Source organism: Acomys minous, assembly GCF_964271855.1.
Source record: "Acomys minous genome assembly, chromosome: 3".
Lineage (NCBI taxonomy): Eukaryota > Metazoa > Chordata > Mammalia > Rodentia > Muridae > Acomys > Acomys minous.
The window spans coordinates 143798225-143823289 of NC_140485.1; the positions used below are offsets into that span (position 1 = coordinate 143798225).

The 25065-nt window shown below is 51.7% G+C and overlaps 1 protein-coding gene and 1 long non-coding RNA gene across 8 annotated transcripts; one reads left to right on the forward strand and one right to left on the reverse strand.

Annotated features, from left to right (window-relative positions):
- Positions 1 to 4565: 4565 nt before the first annotated feature.
- DACT2 (dishevelled binding antagonist of beta catenin 2) lies at positions 4566 to 14611 on the reverse strand. Of its 7 annotated transcripts, none has more exons than XM_084776504.1 (4): positions 13818 to 14611; positions 8632 to 8764; positions 7354 to 7632; positions 4566 to 6615 (listed from the first exon to the last, which is right to left on the reverse strand). In XM_084776504.1, the coding sequence occupies exons 1-4, from the start codon at positions 14049 to 14051 to the stop codon at positions 4925 to 4927; spliced, it is 2337 nt and encodes a 778-aa protein (XP_084632630.1). In that variant the 5' UTR covers positions 14052 to 14611; the 3' UTR covers positions 4566 to 4924. The 7 variants fall into 7 exon arrangements, with proteins under 7 accessions (XP_084632630.1, XP_084632636.1, XP_084632631.1 ...); XM_084776510.1 differs by lacking the exon at positions 13818 to 14611 and adding an exon at positions 13732 to 13761; XM_084776505.1 differs by lacking the exon at positions 13818 to 14611 and adding an exon at positions 13135 to 13456.
- A 2652-nt stretch (positions 14612 to 17263) lies between these two features.
- LOC311594301 lies at positions 17264 to 24841 on the forward strand. Its single transcript, XR_014778034.1, has 3 exons — positions 17264 to 17559; positions 21757 to 21878; positions 22986 to 24841. It is a non-coding gene; the product is annotated as an uncharacterized lncRNA (long non-coding RNA).
- Positions 24842 to 25065: the final 224 nt, after the last annotated feature.

Consider the following 25065-nt stretch of genomic DNA (forward strand, 5'->3'; position numbering starts at 1 on the left):
GACAGAGGGGCTGCAGACAAACCCCTCAGAGGATCCGCGTATCTGTCTAATCAGCACATGTGGCACAGCCTATTTCTTTTCTTCTTTTTCTTTCATTTTGTTCTTTTGGGGGAGTGGGGATTGGTTTTGCATTTTTGTTTGTTTGCTTGGTTTTTGGCTTTTTGGTTATTGTTGTTGTCTTTTTTAAAAAATATTTTATTAATTTATTCATATTACATCTCAATTGTTATCCCATCCATTGTATCTGCCCATTCCTCCCTCCCTCCCATTTTCCCCCTACTCCCCTCCCCTATGACTGTGACTAAGGGGGACTTCCTCCCCCTGTATATGCTCATAGGGTATAAAGTCTCTTCTTGGTAGCCTGCTGTCCTTCCTCTGAGTGCCACCAGGTCTCCCCATCCAGGGGACATGGTCAAATATGGGGCACCAGAGTTCATGTGAAAGTCAGACCCCACTCTCCACTCAACTGTGGAGAATGTCCTGTCCATTGGCTAGATCTGGGTAGGGGTTCGAAGTTTACTGCACGTATTGTTCTTAGCTGGTGCCATAGTTTGAGCAGGACCCCTGGGTGTTTTCTTGTTTTTTGAGAAAGCTCTGGCTTTCCTGGTACTCCCTGTATAGATTAGGCTGGCCTATGGCCTTGAACTCACCGAGATGCTCCTGTCTCTTCCTCCATGTGGTAGGATTAAAGGCTTTTACCACCGTGCATGGCCTAAGCCAATCTTCTTAAATGACACAATTTGTTAAAGAGAGGTAGGTCCTTTCACTAACATTGTAGTTTATTTACTAACTATTATAAACTGTATTTGATTTTGGCTTTCTTTTTTTTAAAGATATTTTTTAATTCAAACATGCTAGAACTTAGGAAAAGTGTCTGAAGAGCCAAGAGTAGAATCTTCAGCTGCCTGCCATGTGCTTTTTTAGGGGTGCTCATCTGCCAGCCAGGGCCCCCCAGGCACCCATGAGCCTCCTTATCACAGCCACATTGCCCAGAGGACTTCTGCCCTTTCTTGCCCAGGAGTAGACATGTCTGTCTGAAAGAAAATTACTCTAAAATATGTGAACTGAAGCTTTCAGGAAAAAGCCACACCTAGGTTAAGCATTCAACGAGACTGATTGAGTGATTACAGCTTCGGTCACCATGGAGAGATGGAATGTTACAGGCCGAGAGACAAGGGACCCTGAGTTATCTCAAATCCCCCAAAGAGCCATTTATTGCCCAGGTCTGTGTGTGACCTAACATCTTCCTGGCTACCAGGTAAATCTTCTGGAATGTACAAACAGACCCCTTAGATTTCCATCAACCACAAAGCTAGAATGGCATCTGGTGACATCTGAGGCTGTGGCAGAGATGTCCTTGCCCTGTTTTAACCCAGCTCTAGGAGTCCCCAGTAAAATATTTTAAAAGTGCCTGATTTGTGACTGGCTGACCTTGCTCTGCTGGTATGAAAATTGCATAGAACGGCTGCCGCACTAGAGCACGGCTTTTGGGTGACCTGGATCTGTGTTCCAGGACAGTGCTCACTTGTGTCTGGCTACAGAGTAAACCGTCTCTTATTCCCACTAAGGTAAGAGCGGTGTCTTCTGCCTGAGGAAGCTAACTGACTTGCTATGTGCTGGTCAGTCCCCTTTCCTGTGGCCATCTGTAACTGCTTCAAAGTGGCTTTTCATCGCTGGTGTCAGACTTCTACCTCTGTGTGTCATGATGTCCCCCACTGCCTGTGGCAAGCTCTGGCTGTCTACTCCTCCTGGCCCACTTGGGGGACTCCTGGACCCGGCGTAAGCTCTCTGTTGATCCGGAAAGGCTCAGTCTCACTTCTAATGTTACCAACGTGCCCCTCATTCTGAGTCCCATAGCACATGTCTCCCTTTTTTAAAGGGAGCAAGTTCTTCTGGTGGGGAAGCTGTCCTTGTTTTTCTCCATGCTGTGTGGCCCTTCTGACCACAGGGTGGGGTTCGAGAGGCCCAGAGGACACCGGGGAACTCTCCTGCACTGTGTTTGCCCATCCCAACCCTGCCTCTGAGCTGCTGAAAGCAGAGGGCATGGGATGAATTTCTGACCTCTGGAAAAACAGAATATATGCCTGACTTCTGTTCAGACAGGCGGAGTCTGGGCTTGAGAGAAACATGGCCTTTGTGTGGCCAGTGTCTGGCCAGGAGCTTCAGGAAAGTCCACGGGCATCTCTGGCTACCTGAGCCCTTCCTTGTAAGTCACAGTCATGCCCACAGCCCTGAAGTAGCCTTTATCAAGAACCCTCAGCCTCCACCACCCACCAGCCTCTGGCCCCCAGGGTGCCCAGGTCCGTCTTCAGCAGGAATCTTGTTGGCCATTTACCACACAGGGTCCTCACCTGCTCCTCAGAAATGAGGTCCCTGGCCAGCACAGCTTAGGAGTTGAGTCTCATGTTTCCCCACAGCTCTGCTCTCTGAATGAAGGTTTCATGCTGTGCCTTAACAAGCCTCATTGAAGATTTTTCTTTTCCCCAATAAGACAGAAGAGAAGAGAGAAAAGGTGCGCGTGCACACACACACACACACACACACACACACACACACACACACACACACACTCACTCACTGAGGGTGAGAATAGAGAAAGAGCACAGATTTTCTCTGTAGCTGCACTGCTTTCATGGTTAGTGCCTGTATCTCCCTGGCTCCAGTGCAGGATGTGGGGTGGCACGTTGGCACCTGAGTGGTTTGGAAATCAAAGCAGCTTTGCTGTGGAAGAAGAACGTTAATGAGATACCGAGGAGCGCCAACCCATCAGGGTCCCTCTGGTGCTGAGCCCATGTCAGCAATCAGCAACACAGCTCAAGCTGCTGGGACAATGCACATCCCCAAGGAGGACAAGAAAAGTGCATCTATTTCATGGGGGTACACTTGAGCTGCACCTCTGCTTCCCCCACTTGCAGAGCTCTAGACAGAGATGTTCAGCAAGAGTGTGGACATGGCATGAGGTTTATGTCATCTCCACAGGAGCCAGCAGGGATGCAGCGCCCGGTCACAGGTGAAGGTTCTGCCAAGTCACCTCTTCCATCATCTCAGGAACAATGAGGCAAAGCATCGGGACATTTTAGTGACATATCTATGTACTATGTACCATGCACTATGTACCATGCAGTATGTACAATGTACTGTGTATGATGTACCATGTACTATAAGTATGCAGCTATCTTTATTTTTCAGGGGCTCACAGCTAAGAGATTGTCTTGAACCACCTGGACTCAAGGATTTTGAATGATTCTGGAACCAATAAAGCTATGAGGACTCTCGAAGGTAGAAGGGATGTACTTTCAGAGGCCACAAGCCTTTGAGGGCCCCAGGTAGAATGCTGTGGTTTGGATCTGGGACATATCTCACAGGCTCATGTTTTAAACACTGGATCACTTGGTAGTGGTGGTGTTTGGGAAGACTGAAGACTTTTGGGGTTTGGGGCCTGGCTGGGGAAGTTGAGTCACTGGAGGCTGGTCCTTGGGGAGGTTATCTCTAGTCACCTCCCATCCTGCTCTCTGCCTCCTGGGCCACCATGCTGGGGACTGAACTGCCTTGGCATGCCCTGTGTATGACAGAGCGAGCCCTCTGAAGTTGTGGGCCAAAACATTTCTGGCCGGGCGGTGGTGGTGGCACACGCCTTTAATCCCAGCACTCTGGAGGCAGAGGCAGGCAGATTGCCGTGAGTTTGAGGCCAGCCTGGTCTACAAAGCAAGTCCAGGATATCCAAGGCCACACAGAGAAACCCTGTCTTGGAAAACCAAAACCAAAACCAAACAAAAACATTTCTGCTTCCTAAAGTCTGCCAGGCATTTTGTCACAGTGATGGGGTAAACATCCTTTTATAATAAAATCCTGGGCATGGCTGACTTAATATTCCTCTATAGTCCAGTGAAAGTACAAGGGAGGCAGATGCCCCGGCCTGAGCAATTCCAGGAGGCACAGGCAGGAAGTCAAGGCAGACACCGGAATGTTTGCTTTTCAGACACTGCTCCTCTGGCACCTTTGAAATGTGTGCACCCTGGAGTTGCACAGAAAGCCCCTTGCTCGCTTTTGCTGCTTTGAATCTCCCTCCCTCCCTCCCCTCTCAAGGGAGGCTGAGTTTTTTATTCTAAACCTTATTCAATTTTCAAGTCCCTTCCCCCGTATATGGCTTCTCACTATGGACTATTTAGCCGCAATGTGACCCTGACTGTGTAACAGGTATTTCCAGACGGTCTTCCTGTCTCTCCTTATTTTCAAGGCTTCTGCTAAGCGTGCAGGGTAAGGGCACCCCGTGAAATGCACTCCATTCTCCCTTCTAAGGCAACATGTGATGGATCCAGAAGGCTGACATGTGCCTGCAACACTGAACAGGTGACATTCATAAGGAATGGTTGGAAAAAGTCGGGCAGTGGTGGCACACACCTTTAATCCCAGCACTTGGGAGGCAGAGGCAGGTGGATCGCTGTGAGTTCTAGGCAAGCCTGGTCTACAAATCAAGTCCAGGACAGCCAGGGCCACACAGAAAAACCCTGTCTCAACAACAGCACACGTCGCATGTTAGGAAGGCAGGCACACAGGACAGTGGCTGCAGGAGAAAGGAAACGCGGTTCTTTTATTTGGAGCTGTACCAGCATCATGGAGGTGTTTCTTCATACAACTGTAATACGGACTTGAACTCAAGTTTGGCTCCTCCAACAGGATGCAGTCTCTGCGGAGCAATGTCTTACTACAAGACCTTTCCCCACAAGCCGGCAAGTGTGATGGAGAAGAAAGTTGTGGCTGCAGTCATGCAAAGAAAACGGCTGGAGGGAAAAATCACCCCACAAGAATCATAACCAGTGAGGGTGACTGGGAAACCTAAGCAAGCTGGCATCTCGTGGCTCCTCCCTCTGCTCATCACGGGGCACGGAAGGGTCCTAGGCTTGTCCCGAAACCCTGGCGTCCGTCACACCATGGTCATGACCTTCAGGGCTGTGGGCTGGAACCTGCGGATCTTCTTCTTCAGGGCCTTGGAGGCCTTGATGCGGCACAATTTGGGCACAGGGGGCAGGGGTGGCCTGCTGCCTCCTGGGGCCCGTGGGGAATGCTGTAAGGAAACGCGGGACCAGGCCCGCGTCTCGTGCCCAGCGTCTGCACTGCCTATGGCCAGGCCACGGCGCCTGCTCTGGACACCGCCTTCTGACTCGTTGCTGCTGGACGCGTCCCCAAAGCGGTTGGCGGTGTGGTCACTGGCCTCATCGTCCTCGCTGGTTTCGGCAATGGTGGAGTGGAACAGGGAAGAGCACTCTGCAGAGTGCTCCGAGGGGTCCGACTCACTCCTCGCACAGGCATCCTGACGGGCAAACGTGGGCCTGCTCTGGGCCCGCGGACCACCTGCTCTCCTGGCCGGGGACCTAGGGAGAACCAAGCTGGGCCCAGGTCGGCTGACCGAGCGGGCTTTGCCTGAGATCTCCATAGTGGACTGCCACCTGCGCTGCTTCCTACTGGCTGCCGAGCTAAGGGGGGCTGCCTCCGTCGGGAACAGAGCTTGGGATGACGCTGGGTAACTTTCCCTCTGGGCCACCATTAGCGGGACAAAGGGCACTGGGTAGAGGGTGGACTCAGAGCAAGAGCGTCCAGGAGGCTCTCTGGCCAGTGCCGGCCTCCTGCTGGGCTCTCCCTGCTGGGCCCTGGATGAGGGGTCCCAGTCTGGGGGCGACGCCGCATGAATGCCCCGCTGTTTATCAAGTTGCAGTGGCAGCTGCTTCCCCAGCCGCGGTACTTTGTCACTGACTCTTCTTCGGACCTTCGCCGCCTTGCTTTGGGGAGAGCCCACCCTCAGCCTCACTGAGGAGGCCTGACCAGGGGTGCAGGGTGGGTAGGCAAAGGGCCCTGGAGCCCGAGGGGGGCTCTCAGGGTCCAGCCCCCTGGATGGTGACAGGCCTTGTCCTTGGCCGCAATCATTGTAGGGCTGCTGAGGCTGCTGGGGCTGCTGGGCCTGGGAGCAGGGAGAGGAACCTGCGGTATTGTCTCCATGGAAACGGGGATTCCAAGATGCCATTCCCTCCTTTAGGGGGCTGCTGAGGGGCTCAGTATCCACAGGGGACACGGGCCCCTGTTGCCTGAGGCTGTCCTTGGCAGCACCCCTACTTGGTTTCATTCCTCCCCTGTCCATCCCACAGGCCAACTTCTCAAGCTGACTTCCACTGTCTGACCTGTGGCCACAGCGCTTCTGTGGGAAGGGAGCCATGTTGTTTCCCTCATCCTGCACAGCATCTCTCAGGGGGGGCTCTGGGCCCCGCAGACGCAACAGCCTGTGGATGTAGGCTTCCGCCGAGCCCAGCTCATGGATCAGCCCAGTTTGAGTCCTGTTCTGGTCAGCTGGGTCAGGAGGAGCCTCCTGGGGAGGTGAGCACATGTCGGGACCTGGGGCTTCCTTAGGCAGAGCAAAGAGAGGGCTCTGCAGAGCCACTGCATGTAGGGGGCTCGGATACGGATATACCTCCTGGCCACCCCTGGCTACCAGATCACGCTGGTACTTGGGGTCCAGTGCGTGGGCCGGGACCTCTATCCCTTGGCAGAGAAGGGATGAAGACTCAGCAACAGTACCAGCTCTCTGGAGCCCCGGGTCAGCTGGGAGGACTCTCTCAAGATCACCTGGGAATGAGACCGTAGATAGCACATCAGCGCGGACAGACGCCAAGTCCCTGCTCCCCGTAGGTGCATGTAAGACGGACCCAGCTCTGGTGTGTACTGGTCCCTGCTCTTCATGTCAGCTCAGGGCCCTCGCTTAGCCACAGCTCGGAGGCCACCTGGGATAAATGTCTATAGCCACACATGGGGCAGTCACAGCAGGAGCTGATGCTGAGATGTAGAGCCTGAGAAACTGGGGGTTTCACCGCAGAGAGACCAAGGCTGACAGGGAGCACAGGTGTGGGGGGAACAGAAGGGCCCAGGTGGCATTGTTTTCTCTTGGGAAAACATGGTGTGTGTGTTTGTGTGTGTGTGTGTGTGTGTGTGTGTGTGTGTAGGGCGCTTGTGACTCTACTCTCACTTTTTTTTTTTGGTTTTTCGAGACAGGATCTCTTGGTATAGCCTTGACTATCCTGGACTCACTTTGTAGACCAGGCTGGCCTAGAACTCACAGCAATCCACCTGCCTCTGCCTCCCGAGTGCGAGGATTAAAAGCGTGCGCCACCACTGCCCAGCTTCTAATCTCACTCATAACGTGGCACATCAAATGATTTGAATGCTTCTTCTAGGTGCTCATTTAAAAATCACACACATACCAGCTCTGTGTAGGGTCAGCCTCTTCCCCAGTGGGCCTTGGCACCCTCATCCGCTGTCCCTCCCACCCAGATGACCCTCTCACTCTGTCCTGCCTCCCTCTCTCACCTGTAGACACTGGTCTGGGCCGGAACACGCCTCTCAGCTGGCCTGGGTCCTCCGCGCCACCCAAGAGCCTGCTGTCCTCTCCTCTGGGCTGTGGGCTCCATGCGGGGACAGTGGTCTCATCTGCTGAGCGGGGTCGCCAGACCCCGATGCCAAACCTGGACTTCGAGGGCTGGAGCACAGGCAGCCAGCTGCCCAGTGAGGGGGATAGGCGGTCACTGCAAACAGAGGCACAGGAGGTGGACAGGGAGCAGGAACCAGCATCACTCAGCTCGTAGAAGCCTGGACAGAGCAGACAGAGCGGTAAGTGGGCTCCGCCTCAGAGACCCAGAACCCTTTTCTCTTGCTTTTACTGACACAAGGAGGGCGAGGGAGCAGATAAGGAAGTCTGTGGGGACAGGCCCAGGAAAATAATGTTCCAGATTCTTGCAGGTAACCTTGCTATGGGAACAACTGACCCTACCTCACCTGAACCCCATATCTCTACTCCTTTGCTTCAGGCACTGTTGCCTCCTCTCTTTAACATGCAACTGCAGGGGACATTTCCTTCTGGGGAGTCCTCTGCCCCAGGGATTGCCGAATGCCTAGCAGCATCCCAGGCTAGACTGCAGGCTTGCTGTCACAGCTGCCTTGTGACCACTGCGACCCAGAGACAGGGGTTGCCGGTTCCAGGTTTCACCTGGAGAGTATTAAGAAAACAAAAGTGACCACAGCCACACAAGCCAGCAAAAGACTGCCAACGATGTTCTTCTGTGACCTCTGGGATGGGGGGATGGGACCTCTGATTAGCTAAAACTCTATACTGATTTAATGAAGTAGGTGGCCCGTAAAATAGCCATTGGTATGCTCCGTGACCATCCGGCAACACCAGGAGCTTATGGAGTGTTTGATAGAATCAAAAGGAAGATTTTTCCAACTTATATATGATATATGATATCATATATATTTGTTATATATATATATATATAAACTGGTAGTTAATATATATATTACAAACAGATTGTATGTAAACTCTTTAGCTTATATATGTATATATTATTTAAATTTTACCATATTTTTTTCTTTCAGCATGTTTAGTTAAAGCTTTTTCAGGTCTTCAGTCACATACACTACGCAGGCTACCCAAGGGACATCCCAACTGTGAGATCAGCTGGGGACATAGGCTGAAGCTATGTCACAGTGTCACATCAGACAGGGTCCGAATGGGTGACTGTGGCTGCTGGGACGCTGGCTGGGATCCTGGCAGCCTAGCTCCAGATGTCTGAGCGCCATCAGCCATACCTGAGCTGGGTCTGCTGTCGCTGTCCAGGGCCTCGCAGGATGACCTGCTCACATCCAGCTGCAGTTCGCTGATCTGCTGGTCCAGCTGGTCCAAGTGCGTCTTCAGGCCGGCGTCCTGCCGCCTTAGCCGTGACTGGGAGGTTGAGGAGGAGGAGGAGGAGGAATGCAAACTGATGTGAACGCAGAATCTAAACTAAGGTCCAAAGTGAAACAGCGCCACCCCAAACCCCAGGAAGACTCAGGAACTGCACACTTAGGCGGTCAGCTCATGGGAAGGAACTCCCTGGGTCTGCTGGAATGGACAGCAGAGGACTTCACACACACACACACACACACACACACACACACACACACACACACACACGTGCATTCCACAGTAGTGAGAGGAGTTCTGAGTTCACACTCATAAACTAATCAGTACCGTTTGGTAAAAACTGATTCATTTCTTTCATCTAGGTCAGCTGCATACATTTTTTTTTCTTTAAGTAAGGAAAAAAAAAAGGCAGACAAATGGTAAACCACAGAAGGGGACTATGGCTCACCTGTTTGAGAATGTGACAATTAGTTTTCTTGTGTGTGGGGTCTAGCCTCTAACCTCAGAACTATCTCTAGCAGCAAGGTGCTGGCGGGAATGACTTTCTGTTCACCGGGACAAGCACTTTCTTAAAGGGCCATGCCGAACTGTGTAGGATGCTGGCCGGGGCTGGCACAGCCGCCAAGCTCTGCTGGCTCAGCCTTTCCCCTAGGGGCTGACTCAGGGGTATCCACCTCCACACAGGCTCGCCCCCACAGAAAGGGAGATATTCTAGAGAGAGAGTGGGCACCAAGAAATTGGAATTTACCCAGCATCTTATGCTGGGAGGAAAAAAAAATGCTGGAGCCAGGGGCCAGCTAGAAGCAAAGCTTGTCCCCCCCAAGAAGAGACATTCCCCGCCCCCCCCCCCGTTCTGACAACTCACCCACCGTCTGACAACCACAGGTGGAGCCACACCTTGTTCAGGATGAACTTGGGGTTCACTAGGCTTTCCTATTCGTCCCCTTCTCAACGCGGACACACTGAGTAAATGTCCTTTCTTGGCTTTTTGTTGTGACTTGTGTCTGTGAGTGGCCTATTGTGGATGGGTGGCCCAGTTGTCCTTTTAGGGCTATTACGTCCCAGGCTCTGGCCCTGACTCTACTAATTCAGGCTCTGAAGGGTGAGGAGGGTCTGAGAGCAACGGTGTCTCCTAGAACCACCACCTGGTCCAAACCTGCTTCTGTCACAAACTCTTTCCCAGCACCACCAGGGGAGAGACCGAAGGCCTGCCATATCCACCCACTCAGAGATTGAGACTCCTCAGGGGGCTGGCATGGATTTTCTCTGTAAAAGAGTTTCCTTAAAGTCATAGGGCCCACAGACATGAAACGCCTCTCCCAGGCCCAGCTTCCCTTCCTAGCCTGTGTAACGGGTGGCCCCGACGTGCACACTGGGACCAGCTGCTCTGCCTCAGTGGCTAGTTTCTGGTTAATGGTTGAGGTCTCAGGACCCCAGGGTCTTTAGGGGCCTCAGCTGTGCACCCACTATCAGGTTTGACACCTCATTAACACTGCCTTACCCCTAGTTGTGGTTTTCACCACTGTTCCATAGGCAGAGCGTCAGGGTCAAGGCCACTGTGACTAGGACTGGGCTTGGCTGGCTACAAAGCCAGGCTGTCTACCTACAGCCTGCAAGCCTCACCCTGATTTCACAGAGGCTCTGAAGCACTTAGGTGAATCCTCCAGAGCTGGGTCAGGGGTCAGAGGCCTTGTGCCAGGAAGAACAGAACACAGTCCCAGTGGTTGAGCCACCCACCAGAAGGCCGCGGATCCTGGGCTCTTGGTATCTAGCGCTTGAGGGCAGGCCTAGGACTTCCGCCTTTCACCAGCTTTCCCAGAGGGGAAAAGGCCGGTGCCCACCGAATGTCTGAGACCTGTCATCCTATGGTGCCACTAAAGGGTACCTGGTTGATTCCTTTAAGGGGTTTGATCTGAATTTGTTTTACCTCCCCCATGGGCACTCCCATTTTTCAACCCCAGCAGGGAAAAAACAAAAAACAAAACAAGCAATGCGCCCCCCCCCAGGAAAAAAAAAACCTTAATGGTGTATTTGGAGGATAAGAAGCTCAGGATGTAGAGATGGTATCTCAGGGTCTCCCTTCCTCTCCTTAAGCACTAATAGCGAACAAAGGAAATGTTTTATGCACGAATTCCTCCTTGATGGGTCCCCTGCAAGCTTCACATGCCTCCCTGATCACAGATCCGGCCCACGGCTGTGACGGACACTGACCCTGGGCAACTCGGCCAGGCCCTTGCTCTTGACCTCATCTGTTTCTCACCTGACCTCCACCTGCCCCCTATGTGCTCACAAAAACCTCGCAGGTTAGTCCAAGGAAAACACCGTTCAGGGTTACGGAATCTGAGCCTGCCAGGGAAAGCAATGGCTGCATGCTGTCACTGTCAGAACAAGTCAGGACCGGCCTCCCGTCCTGACAGGATGATCCTCCCGTCCCAGGGCGCCCCCTTCTTCTGGATGTAGCTGAGACAAAATAAAATGGCACAGCTGCCAGCTGTTGGTGGTGGCAGCTGTCCTACTTAAGCCCACTTATGAGACTGGAGATGCTAGCCGCTTTCTACGTCCCCGTGAAAACACTCACAGGGGTTGTCTATGCCTAAAGGTCCACCTCCAGCCGAGACTGTGGGGTCAGAGGTCATGAGATGTCCTTAGTGGAGAAATCTGGAACAAGGTGGAAAGTGCTGAAATCACATCTGTCTTTCGAGTCTCAGCTATTAAGGTCACTGACTTATCTGGTGAACAAAATTCCTCTAAGCAGCCGAGGCCGGGTTCTCTTTGTGACTTCTGACACTGCAATTAGCAGTGCGCAGATGAACGGCAAATCCCTAGAGATGCTAAGTCCACCCTCACCTGAGAATCCCTGCAGGATAACAACTGCAGGATAACTCCCGGCTCTTCCTGTCTTCACACCTGAATGGTGACTGGGGGCCAGGTGAGCCAGTGGGAGGGCTGCTGAGTGCCAGTTCCCTCAAGGTTTAACTGGACTGGACCGCAGACCTTTCACTATTTTCTTCACTCAACAAGTAGCAGTGCTCCCACCTGGCCACTCCCTACACCCCACCCCGGCCCCAAAAGAAAAATGTCGAAGTGCTAAAACCACATAAAATTCCATTATTTTTCTCATTTCCTGTGAACCAAGTTTCATGACAAAGCCTGTTCCTTCTGGTCTCGTGGAGAGGAGGTGGGGGTTGGGGGGGGTGGGAGTGTGTGTGTGTGTCAACAAAAGGCTTGTTTGATCTCCCCAAAGGCTGCTGGTAATTGGAGTGTGGGGGCTCACAGACTGGGTTTGTGTATTCTGACGGTGAGTTAATCATTAACCTTACAGAATGGGTCAAGCGTGTAACTCATCAATGTGCCTGCCTGGTTGAGGTCACGTGAAGCAGTGTGTGTAGCCCCTTGAAGGACAGGCACCTGTTGTAACAAGGCCTCGGTCCTGTGGGTACAGCAGTTTGCAGAATCCAGCCCAATGGCCCGCCCGCCATGTCCCCCTCTCTGGGCAGCAGTGAGTGCCTCACAGACAGGAGGAGGCCGCCAGCTGGGTTATACACTCAGCCAGATCTCCACCCCCCTTACGCCCAGGGAAGACTTCAAGGTATCCTGGGGTGTGACTCAGACACTGGACTTCCTGGTTCTTTAATCACAAGCCCAACACACTTCTGAGCTAAAGCTCATTGGAACAGCAGTTTCACCCTGGATTTTATCAAGGGACAACTTTCAACAGGACAGATCCAAATTTCACCATGGGGGGGGGGGGAGAATCCCGCTTAAGAGTTATGGACGTGACTCCATCACACTCAGAGCATTATTTTGTTCGTTTAAAGACACATCATTACTGGACGGAAGAAAATCTCCATTAGTTTTGAGAAAGGAGTTGTAATTCGACCCCCGAGGGGCCCCCGGTGGTCTACAGAGGAGGATTCGAAAGACAAGGGTAGTTGAGAAAGCGCCACGGGTCCCCTCTCCCACATTTTATAGACACTGGTGTTTTTTTAAGGGATCACGTGGCATGCAATCTTGGAGATTGTCCTCAGCAGACAAGACTCCCCAATGACCCAAGCGAACCCAGCACAGTGCCCTGAGGCTCACGGTCACGCTGTGCAGCCGGATGACCTGCTCCCGAGATGAGGTCAGTGTGCGCGCAGACTCCTGCCAGGCCGAATCCAATCCACGCATCCCCATCACCACCGCACCGTGCCCAGCCAGACCTGCGCGCCGCCGCACCAAGGCTGTGTCCGCCGCAGAGGCGGTGCGCATTCAACGCCGGTCCTGCGCGCAGCTCCCCAGCTCGCACCCAGCAGCGCGCCCCCACGCAGCCGCGCATCGGGCCTCTCCGCCTGCTCACTCCACGCAGCTTCGCCCCGGTCGCGCCCCAGCACGTCCCTCCGGCCACACGCGCCCCACTTGTTCCTTACCAGCTGCTCCCGCAGCGCTGCCAGCGCCGCCTCCAGCCGCAGCTCCTGGCCGCGGGGGCCTGGCGCAGGGTGCAGGCCCAGGGCGCCCCGCACGCGCGCCTGCTGCGTGGCACGCAGCCCATGAAGCTCCTGCAGCCCAGCCAGTGCGGCCCGCAGTCGAGCGCCCACCCTGCGGCGGTCCCAGCCCGCGGGTCCCGGGCCGCTCGGTGCCCACATCTCCCGGACGCTCAACCGCTGCGCCGCGCGTCCCCGCCGCGTCTCCCCGCCCCCCACGGCCGCAGGTCGCTTAGGTAGGGTGGGACTTATCGCTGGCCGAGGAGGGCGGCGTTTGCGACGCCCGAGGTCACAGCGGCCGCCCCCTGCCCGCCCCGTCCGCCCGCCGCGCCCTCGCCCAACCCCTGCGCCCCTGGGACCTGTGTGCTCCTCAGGGAAGGCCAGATCCCCTCCGCAGAGGAACAGAAGAGAGCTTGGGCACGACCAGAGAAATATTTTAAGTTTCTTAATTTAAAAAAACAACAACAACAAAAACAAACAAACAACCCCATAGCAAGAATCACATTCCAATTTGTAAGCCCTTTAGTATGGAAAAGCCACTACCTGGTTTCCCAGCATACACCTGTACCTAAAAACCTCTGCTAGCTTCTCGGTGGTTTACGGAGTCCAACTTCACACACGTTACACACCTTTAAGGAAGCGTCTAGTAAGTTCTTGAGTCGTGCAGCTCTCACCATGACGGCGACTTCAGCAACAGTGGATTCAAGAAGGAAGCCGCACACTCTCAGTCGCCCCCACCTCCTCTGCACACTCTGTGCCCAGAGCCCTCCACCTGACTCCAGTGGACGCTGTCTTGAGTGGAATCCTGCTATCCGGGTCTTCTCTCTGTTGTTCGACTTCCCGATGCGCCTGTGTTGCACCATCAGAGCCTCCACCCCAAGTACTCCACTGTGTGGCTACAGCCCCCGTGTTTCACTAGTGATACCTTACAAGTTGCCACCTCATTTTGGGACAGAGGCCGGGTGTGGACACTTTCCTCTCACTGGTGTGTCTACCTAAGGCAGGAATTGTTGAATCTCAGGTGGCTACTGTGCTCAAGGTTTTGAATGAGCGGCCAGGCTGCTTTCCTGAGTGCTCGCTCACCTTTGCCTCTGAAGCAGGACTGGGAAGGTGCCAGCTGCACCGCTGCCTGCCTGCGGTTGTGTCAGCCCAAGCGCCCAGGGCTGGGGAGCGCAGCTGGCTGCTGTTCCTGAGGCGGGAGGAGGTTAGGTATCTTTTCTCGGCAGAAATGGTCAAGCAGGCACTGTGCCTGCTTTGAATTGGTGACCTCTTTAGTAACTAAGACCACATACCATTTCCTTCATATGCCTTCCTTACCAGACACCATTTGCAGTTTCCCTCTTAGACCCAGGGTTCCCTACAGTCTTTTTATTTTACTCCCTATTTTTGTTTGTTTTGTTTTGCTCTGAGCACTACTTATGGTTGAGTGTCCCTGGGGCACAAATGCGGGCCCCTTCCCACAGGATCAGGTCTGCTTTCGCTTTACTCAGCCACGCCTCACAGTTATCACTAAGTTTTATGTATGTGTTAAATTTTTTTGAGTATTTTCTTCATTTTCTACAGTGTTATAAATCATCTTCCAATTTCATTTTTAGGTGTTCATGGCTGGTGCATAGAATTAATCAGTTTATTCCTGCGCGCCAGTGCCTGTCATGATGCCCCACACCCACAGCATACCCATTACAAAACAAGGAAAGCTTTTCCTTCCAATCAGATGGCCAGGCGTGGGAAGGAACAACGCTGTCCGAGATTGATGAGTGTTAGGAAATCCGTGTGCTTGTGTTTTGGGGGGGTGGGTGGGAGGGGGGGGAGTCCTGGATGTCAGTTTGACAGTGTGGCCAAAAGGCTTAAAATGAGCCTGTCCAGAGCTTTGTTCTGAAGAAGCACCTGGGGGCACCCACAAGGTGACGAAGTTGCAGAATTTGGACACATTGCACCCGGTTTGGCTGAATGAGTGTGCTGCGTGTGCAGTGTACAATGACTTCGGACCCTGAGTCTGACACTGTGTTCTGCGGGGTGGCTTCTCGCCTCCACCCTCTGTTTATAGCGTGAGACATAATTAAATGTTACTAAATATTAACTACGACACTCTTGCCAGGCATACTGTGAACTGAGCTGTGTCTCTGCCACTGAGCTGTGCAGTACGCCCAGGATCCCCTCTTGGACCTACCCTGCGGGCCTCCTTGCTGCATGCTGCCCCCATGTGGTCGGCTCCTAACACTGCAGCCAGCCGCCCTTACAGCCTGGTGTGGCTTCTAGCGTCAGGCAGGCCGATGGCCCCTGTGTGGCCTTCTCCCACGCCACCTTCCAGGGCCTTGCTTTTCTTGTCTAGCTCAGCATCCCTCCACCGGGCTCAGCACCCTTTCTTCTGCCTCTCACCTTTCCTGTAGCCTTTGCATCTGCCTTGGTCTCATCCTAAAGGAAGAGCTGGGCTCTGGTCTCACCTCCCTCAACTTTGCTTCTTGCAGCACCTTCCAGAACAAGGTGCAGCTTGCTTTTTAAATTTCCATTGTAGCCCACTGCTAGTCGCACACACGGTGCTGTGAGGAGGTTGAGACTGGAAAGCTGTGCACTCTGTAATGAGGTATTGTAGACCTTTAGACCCTGTGCCTGTCTTCAGTAGCTTTTTCTAAGTAAATGCATGCTCACTGTTGCTTTTCGTTGGCCTGAAGAGCTCTTTTAAAATTGTATATTGGCCTTCTTAAGTAATTTCTTACATTGCATAACATGTTGTATAAGTATTTTTTTTATTCCCAGAATAACATGGAAGACACAGTAGATGTGTAAATGTGGCTGCAGCCTTCTTCCCAGTCCCCACGAGCTGCGGCTTTCTTCTTGTGTTTGCTTCCTGAAGTCTCTCACAGTATCTGCTGCCCACCTGGGAGTCTATCCTGTCTTTAATATGCATCTGTGCTGCTCTGTGCTCACAGTAAGCATCTGCGTCCTGCAGTTTCCGTGCCATCTGACTTTCCCTTTAAGTATTCCAACCTTGGGACGAGCGTCCATCACTCACGTGACAGCGGCTGTTTCTTCCTTTCTTCTTCCCACAGCCGGTGCTGTGAAGATCCCTCGTGGTGTAACTCAACCGTATTAAATCAGTAATTGAGGTATTGCTGAAGGCAAGCGGAGTTGTGCAGGGGGAGTCTGTTGAGATGCCGCATCAGTCGGCACAGACGCCCCCTTCCCCGTGAAATGATCTCTTGAAACATCACCACCACTGCTGCCTCCGGGATCCACTACCCACCCCTACCCCCAGCCCAGGAAGCGCGCCTGACTCCTTTCTGTCCTGGGTAGTTCTGTTGTGTGTTTCTCCACCCACAGCAGTAGGAGGGACGCGCACACACACGCGCGCACACACACACACATACACACACACACACACACACACTCTCTCTCTCTCTCTCTCTCTCTCTCTCACACACACACACACACACACACTCACACATGTGCACACACACACTCTCACACACTCACATACAAGCACACACACACACCCGCAACTGTGGGATGAGGAGATGACTTCATTAGAGGTAGCTCACACTGCAGGTCACCTTAGCTTCCTGTTTAAAAAGGGAACAGGTACTCCATCTTCAAGGTGCTCCATGGGAGTAATTCAAGCTGGGCTCTGGACCACGGAGGATGAAATACACAGCACCTGTGCCCGGAGCCCACAGGACCATCTGTTGATGAGACCATGATTTCAGGAGACGCCAGGTAAACAGGAGCCGCTGGTTGGTTCCGGGCTCTGCATCCACTTGTGCGCCATGTGCTATTACGTGTGACCAGGATTTGCAGTGGTTCGTCATGGCTCCCAGGGGCCTGAACAGAAGTTATATATCTCAGGGCAGGGGTCAACAAGGCGTGGACACTGCTCCCTCCTGAAGTTCCTGGAAACAAATAAGAAGGTTGACACCATGGTAGAAATTCCCAGTGTGCTTTGCCTGCAGTCTCAGTGACCCTTGTTGATGCTGCCGCACCTCAGACTCTGAGGTTCTGACCTGATTTAAAAAGTCATATTAAGCGTCTCCAATGTGCCAGATCTGTGTCTGCTTCTAATTTATGACAGACACAAAGCCTTATCTTGCACTCCTGCCTCTTTAAAGCCCTGTCAAAGAGCCAGACACTTATTAACAGACACAAAGACTTACCTGGCTTGCCTTTCTTTCTGTGTGTTCAGCACCTGATAGTACAGTTCAGTGGTATCCAGGCCCGACTCCTTTCTTGACGAACGCGCTGAGGGGAGAGACTTGATCATCAATACCTCGGGAAGATGGCAGGCAGCCTGTGCTGGGCTCAGGGATGGGATTATTTATCCACTGGAGCAGGGTAGCACCAACAGTGGGAAAGACACCATGTGAACATGGGTGTGAGGTGCGTATAGGTGCAGGTATACACATGTATCTGTGTACATGTGGTATGTTCAGGTAACTGGTGTGTGTGCAGAGCCAGTACAAGCATGGCTGTGCATATGTGCATAAGGAGTGTGTGCACGTCATACTGATCTGTGGTCTGTGGTGACTGTGTGCACGTGATGGTATTGTTTATGCTTGTGGTACGTGCATATGTAACATGTATATGTGCTGTGCATATAATGGACATGTGCACATACATGCAACATGCCTGCGTGCTTGTGCTGTGTATGCATGTATGTACATATGCATGTGTTTTCCTCTACTGAGAGGCAGAACATGGTGTCCTACAGCTGAGTAATACGTAATCATTTTTTTTTAAACTTCAGTGTTTGAGTATGTAGTTATACATTGGTGGCCTTATTATAAGAAAATAATTGAATTACAGATTAAAACTGCCTTTCACCCCTAGGTGTAGGGGTGTGTGTGTGTGTGTGTCTTACTATTCCCCCCCCCCCCCCCAGACAGGGTTTCTCTGCATAGCCTGCCTCTGCCTTCCTGAGTTCTGGGATTACAGGCGTGGACGTCACAACAGGCTTGTGTGTTACTATTTTTAAATGTGATTTTTCATGACAGGTGACCCCCCTACTGCTGTGGTCATTTGCATGGGATGGTTGGCACCGGGCCTAATGCATGTTCTGTCACATGTCATGGTGGGCATAGGCTGTCAGGTGCTCTTGTGGACAGCAGATGGCTTGTGAGGCGGCATGGAAGAGGCTGTGTGACGCTGTCCCTCTGCTGCAGTTCCTGTAAAGTGGGCATTCTTCCCTGTTTGTCTGAGCTGTGGTGACCTCATCAACCCAGGCCTCAGGAAGGCCCCTGCCAGGTTCCTGTCACAGAGGCTGGGGTCAGGGTCTCGAGGTAGCTGTGCTCACTACAAGCTGCACCACAGACACCACAGACCCTTTCTCTCCCTGGATTATTGTAGCAGCGGGTGATTGAACGAAAGCCAGCAGGAGAGGCTGGTCTGGGAGTCCCCAGCCATGTGGGAGCGTGAGTAGCAGACTCCCAGAGGTGCTGAGGTCCGTATAATTTTTAGTGCAGATTTAACTCTGTCTTAAAATGTTTCTCCCACTTCCCGTGCCGACACATGTATCTGCACAGTCAAGACAACACACACACACACACACACACACACACACACACACACACACACACACACACACACACCCTCCCCTGTGTCTGTAACACATCAGAATTGTCTAACAGTATCTTTAACTGGTTACCTATCGCCTGGCTTTGTGCCTCTCTATGCTAAAGCCATTGCTTACAGTGGCATTTGTTCCGTCCTCGCTCCTTCAGCACCAGGTGCTATAGACCCCTCCTCGCCTTGAACGAGACGGTCTCAGAGTGTACTGGGTTGGCCCTGCCAGGCCACAGGCTTGCTTACTTCCTTGGTATCTTCCTATTTGACTCAGTTATTGGCAACTTTACTGGGGTATTTTCTGTTGGCGTGCATGGGCTTTGTACTGAACTATGCTGTATGAAACAGAAGAAACCGCGGCTCACTTGACGCCATGTGCAACGTCAGCATATGCAACGCAAAGTGACTGAGCGGGAATGGGACGATAGAAGTCAGGGTTTCCTTAAGTGGGAATCAAGTAATTTGAAGAGGCGGATTGAAATTAATGGAAATAAGTGACAGGCTTACGCCTGGACCATCCAGGCTGTAGATGTCCCCTTTCTTAAGGGCACGAATAAAGCATCCCACATACACTGCCATGATGGTCCACTTGACGACACTTGGAATAACCCAGGATGCCACGAATGCCTCATTTGAAGTGAACATCAGCTCAGCCTCTGCTAGGCCCTCGGTTCTGTCTTCTGACCTGACCATCTGTGGCCCCTGCTGTATCGTGTCTCGGGGGCACAAGGCACATGCTGGTCTCAGTCTGAGCACGGGGTTGGTTCATCACTCTCATCAAAACCTTCACTGGGACCATCCAGCCAGTGCCACACAGTCCCACCAAGAATGTTTTTACAGAAAGCAATCACATTGTCCTAGTTAGCGTTCTAATGCTGTGATAAGACACTGACACACACACACACACACACACACACACACACACACACACACACACACACACAGCAACTTGGTGAGGAAAGGGCTTGTTTTTATTTCACCTTACAGTTTATAGTCCGTGGTAGAGGGAGCTCAGGGCAGGAACCTGCCGCAGGAACTGAAACGGAGGCGGTAGGGGAGGCTGCTAACTGGCTCAGTCCCTGTGGATACCTCAGCCTGCTTTCTTATACAGTCCACGACCATCTGTGGGAAAGTGGCAGGGCACACAATAGAGAGGACCCACCCACGTTAATTATTAAGAAAATGCCCCACAGGCTGCCCACAGGCCCATCTTATGGAGGCATTCCTCAATGGAGAACTTTTATCAGGTTAACCAAAAAACAAAACAAAACAAAACAAAAAACTAAGCAGCTCACACATCACTTAAAAATAACTTCATGAGCTCAACTAAATGTAAACATTAAAATTTAATTACATAGAGCTGGGAAGCAAGGGGCTAAAGAAAATTAGACATCATGTAGCCTCCTTGCTATGGCTTCCCCTCTCTACTGTGTTCCTTTGTTTATGTCTGGGCACCTGTTTGTGTTTTCATTGCATGGATCTGATTTCAGGAAGTGTCTCAGACCAAGGTCAGGCCAAGGTAGAACTAGAGCAAGTCTGATTTAGCCTTCTTGGGGTGGGGGCTGTGGGGGTCCCACAGCATAGAATAGAGGCTTAGAAGCCTCCTCTCAGTGGGGGTGGTCTCTGGGGCTCACAGTTCCATTCCCCACTGATAGAACCGGAGGAACCCAGGTACTTTTGCATTCCCATAGTGCATCTGGCTTATAGCCTCCTCATGCTGATCTCCAGGATGGGGTGGTCTTCCCTGGACTGCTTTGAGGTCTGGTTCTTGCAGTCCTTTTCCTTAGGCCTGCTCAGCTGGCTTGTGCCTTGCGCAGTCTGCCCACCCAGCTCTGTTGGGTCCTGGGCTTCCAATGCCTCCTTAAAGCCATGCTTATCTGCCTGCAGCCCAGAGTCCTGATGCCCAGGACATGGTGCAGGTCACTTTGGGACCCTCCTTCCACCGGACTCTGATATTTTACCTGCCTGTGGAATGTTCCTCCAGGCCTTATAATTTGGTCACGGTTAGGTGGGTGCTGCCTCCCTGTTGCTGAAGTCTGCTCGCCTTCCTTCTGTGGGCTCCAACACACTGGTATGGGTTTTTTCTGCTTCTGTTTCTGACTTTGCCTTTATTCCTTTTGTGTTAGCCAAACGCTTAAGAATGTTCCAGAACAGATACCTAAGTATGTCAGGTGCTCAAGCCAATGACAAACAGCAACCGTAGGATTATTTAACCCTTCCTGTGACACAGCCAGAAACTGAGTCAATGACTATGTGGATTATCTGAGCTTAAACGGAGGCTTCTCCTCCTTGGGAGACAGAAGGGCAAAGGGTCTCAGGTTGCTGTGGACTTTGAAGACATATCCTGGCTGTTCTGGGTGAACTGAGCCTGGGTCCCCATCCCCTACCTCCCATCCCCCCACCCCTGCGTCGTTAAAGCCCTGGAGCATATAGGAGTCCCATGCAGCTTCCACAGAGGTATCTTAACCAGAGACCATTTTCTTTCTTTCTTTCTTTCTTTCTTTCTTTCTTTCTTTCTTTCTTTCTTTCTTGTTTTGTTTCTTCTTCTTTTATAGCAATTGAAGATCTGCTGTCCAAAAATATAAGTGCATAAATGCAGTTATTCCCCCCCCCCCCATTGTCTCCATGTTTCCAACAAGTGTATGTAAAAGAGCCTTTTAACCCCTGACTGCTTTTCATGATCGCCTTCAGGGTGGCAGCTATCCACTCAGCTGTGCTTGCTCACCTCCCTGTGGGAACCAGGCCTGACTGGGCTGCCTGCCTGTCTTGCTGTTGCATGTCCTGTTTTTAGCAGCTTATGTTGGTTAGCTAGTCATGGCTACTGCTCTGAGAATTCGCCCTGCCCCCTGCCTCGGGACTTTCCCTCCTGTGTGCAATCACCTCTTGAGGGATTTCACCTGCCACTGGCATGCCTGCTTTGCTGCCTATAAAAAGGATCTTTGGACGCTGGATAAAGGCTGCAGCTGCCCTCTTAGCACGAAGGACCCGTTGTTTTATTGTGTGTTAAATCCGCAGTCCCTCGCCCTTGACTCGGTACCTTGGTGGTACAGGCGCCACAAGTGGAGGTTGCATCAAGATCGGGAAGAAGGGAGGAAGCTGAAGGATCGCCCGGGGAAGCTGGCCAGCACCTCACGGAGGTAGGAAACGGGTGTATTGGAAATGAGTGCCGCAAGTTCTTCCACGGTTCTGGTGGATCAAGTAGTGAGATTGTTAGAGGATCAGGGCACCGGGATTAAGCATAAGATGTTAAAGATTTCATAAAAACAATAGAATTGAGTAGTCCTTGGTTTATGGTATCAGGAGAGCTAAATATCAAGATTGGGATCAGATGAAGTCTGACCTCCAGAGGATTTCACAAAAGGAAGGGACCAACAGTGTTCCTATCACTACCTTTTCATTATGGCGTCTCATTAGAGATGCCGTTAGGAACGAAGATGAGAAAATAAGAGAGCAGCTAGGAAGTATGGGACTTGCTCTGACTGAAGTGCAGGAGGAGCAATCTGTGAAATCTTTGGTCCCGTCTGAGATTGCCTCTGATAGATCTTCTTCTAATTCTGAGGAGGAAGAGGCAACTTTAACCTCTGAGATCCGGGCCCTCAAAAAGAAGTTGAGGGAGTGTAAGATCAAAGAAAAAGAAACTAGAAGAGAGTGTACTCCCCACCCCCTCTGCCCCCCACCCCCACCCCTGGTGTATAACCCAGATTATCAAAGTCAATTATCTTTGGCAGAGCCTTCTGCTCCCTCTCGGGGAGTAAGTGGTCTTTTCAATAGTTGAAGTGCCTCACACCCAACTAACCCAGGGCAAACGCAGAGGCAGCATGAAGCCCTCCAGTTTAAAGACATAAAACAACGTAAGGAGGCACTTATGGCTTATGGTCCACATGCCCCTTTTACTATTGCCATTTTTGAATCCTTCACAGGACAATTCTTGCCTGTGATTGGCAACAAATGTGTAGAGCAGTCCTCAGTGGGGGTGATTATTTGCTCTGGCGCCGTGACTATCAAGAACAGTGTATTCAGACCGCCGCACGTAATGCAGCGGCCAGGGTTCCACAGAGGAACGTGGATATGCTAGCAGGCATGGGTTTGTGTACTGAACTTAGTGCCCAGATACAATATGACCCAGCTGTGTATGTGCTGTTTTGCAACTTGTGCCACGAGGGCTTGGAGTGTGGGTGTGGATGTGTGAAGTCCCAAAGGGAGGCTGTGGTTTTGCTGAGTGGCAAAACTGTGTTTCTACACAGAGGAGCAGCAGCGCCAAGATTGCTAAGGAGATGATGGGGCCACGGGAGTGTGAGGGACCGCACCACTGTGCTCCGGACCTGGCAGATGCCTTCAAGGGACACAGCCTCAGAGCAGCAGGCAACACCGCAGCATCTGGTGCATGCTAGACAGAGGATTCTAACTCTGATCCTTCACGTATGTCCCCCAGTGTCTTTATGGCTGGTTCCCTGGGGGCTATGCAGACAACAGCATCTGAGAAAGTTCTAACCACTTAACACAAATGGCCTAGTCTCTTTGTCCAACCTTCTAACACCATCCTGGGCATTAAGTCATGTCTAGCTCACATGTTGCTGCTGCAGGACATCATTTTCGGGTTATTGCTGCAGTGCACAGAACACAAGCTAAGTTAGGCGTCCTCCGCACGGCATCTGCACGACCTTACTGCACTTTATTTCTCCTTCCCACTCTTGTTCACTTCCCCATCCGTGACAGCGCTACTCTGGACGTTGGCCCTTCTCCTGGCAACACCTCTGCAAGTGTCCTATGGTCTCGTCTCAGAGCCGGCACTGGTGGGGCTCCTGGTGTGCGCATGCTCAGTTGCTCCTGTGACCCTGGCTATCTCATGGGTGTGGGGCCGACCTCCTCCACTCACCGGCAGGCGTCAGTCTCTTCGGAACGCAGCCGTCTTGCGGTCTTGCCGAGTGTCAGATATTATGTGATTGTTGTTTTGATCGGATTCCCTGGGTGAATAATGAGGTGAAGTCTCTCTTTGTTTATACGCCTGTTACTGGAGCTGTTAGGGTCACCCGACAGGTCAGTTAGTGGAGGGGGATGTATTCAACGTGGTCACGTTGGGTCCGTCCTTGGGCACTGACCTCAGGCTTTCAGTAAAAGCCTGGGGTATGCATCATAACCAGTCCTGCTCAAGCTGCGGTCCTGCCCGACCTCATGTCTCAGCTCCAGTCTCTCCTGCAAAGTGCCGTTACGCGTCGTCAGAGCTGTATGAGATAGCGTCTTTCATGATTGAAGGCCTAGCAATGCTACGAGAAAACACAGGGGTTTAGAAATAACTGTATTACCTTTATTTATTGTATGTGTTGGGGGTCGGTGTCACAATGCGCCTATGCCGCTCAGAGGACAGCTTATGAGAGTTGGTTTTTTTTCCACCATGTGGGTCCCGGGGATCAAACTCCAAGGCTCAGGCTTTGTGGCAGTGCCTTTACCCACTGAGCCATCTTGTCAATCCAATATAACATTTATTTATGGATTGGCTTTTTGTGTCTTTCTGAGACAAGCTCTCTATTATGTAGCTCTGGCTGTCCTGGAACTCTCTGTTGACCAGGCTGGCCTCAAACTCGCAGAGATCCGCCTGCCTCAGCATCCTGAGCTCTGGGATCAAAGACGTCACCACCATGCCCAACATTCAAGTTTTAAGCCACAAACGCTGCATGAAATATTCTTTAAAGGACAAAATTAAAAAAAACAATTGTGCTCTCTTCTCTCCACATGACACTCTTAGCTGAGGGAGCCCCTTCATGTGGTTTAACAGGGCAGAAACTTACGAATCAGTTAATGTTTACCTAGCAATGGTGACGGAAACCCTAAGTTATGCACACGTTCAAAAGAGACCTCAAGGCACAGAAACACAAAAGTGCTTTTGAACCACTCAACAGGGCAGGCGGTCAGAGTGTTAGGAGCGTTAGGGGTGGCTGGGTGGAGGGGTCAAGTAGGACTGTGAACCACAAAGAAAGCGTTTACAGACACTGGGATTTATAAGTAAGCACCCTGCTTTTCTTTTGCTAAGACGTCTGTTGAGATAAGTCTCACCCCCATGCAGATTGAGTGGACACCAGAAGACATTTCCTTAAAAGGGACTGGGTAAAAAGGAAAGAGGAAATTACAACCTGTATATAGGTCCATCCCAGGTCGCCCTTTATTATTATATATATATTTTTAATAATAATAAATTATTATTATTATTACTATTATTATTGTTGTTGTTGTTATTATGTTTTTTTGAGACAGGGTTTCTCTGTGTAGCCTTGACTTTCCTGGACTCACTTTTGTAGACCAGGCTGGCCTCAAACTTACAGCGATACT

Bases quoted from the DNA above. Each gene is read 5' to 3' on its own strand.
- DACT2 (XM_084776504.1), bottom strand. From the start codon at position 14,051: ATGGTGCAACACAGGCGCATCGGGAAGTCGAACAACAGAGAGAAGACC. The intron at 7,633-8,631 runs GTATGGCTGATG...TGCTCTGTCCAG, and splicing joins CGACAGCAGACCCAGCTCAG to GCTTCTACGAGCTGAGTGAT. The intron at 6,616-7,353 runs GTGAGAGAGGGA...TCTCATTCCCAG, and splicing joins GCCCAGACCAGTGTCTACAG to GTGATCTTGAGAGAGTCCTC.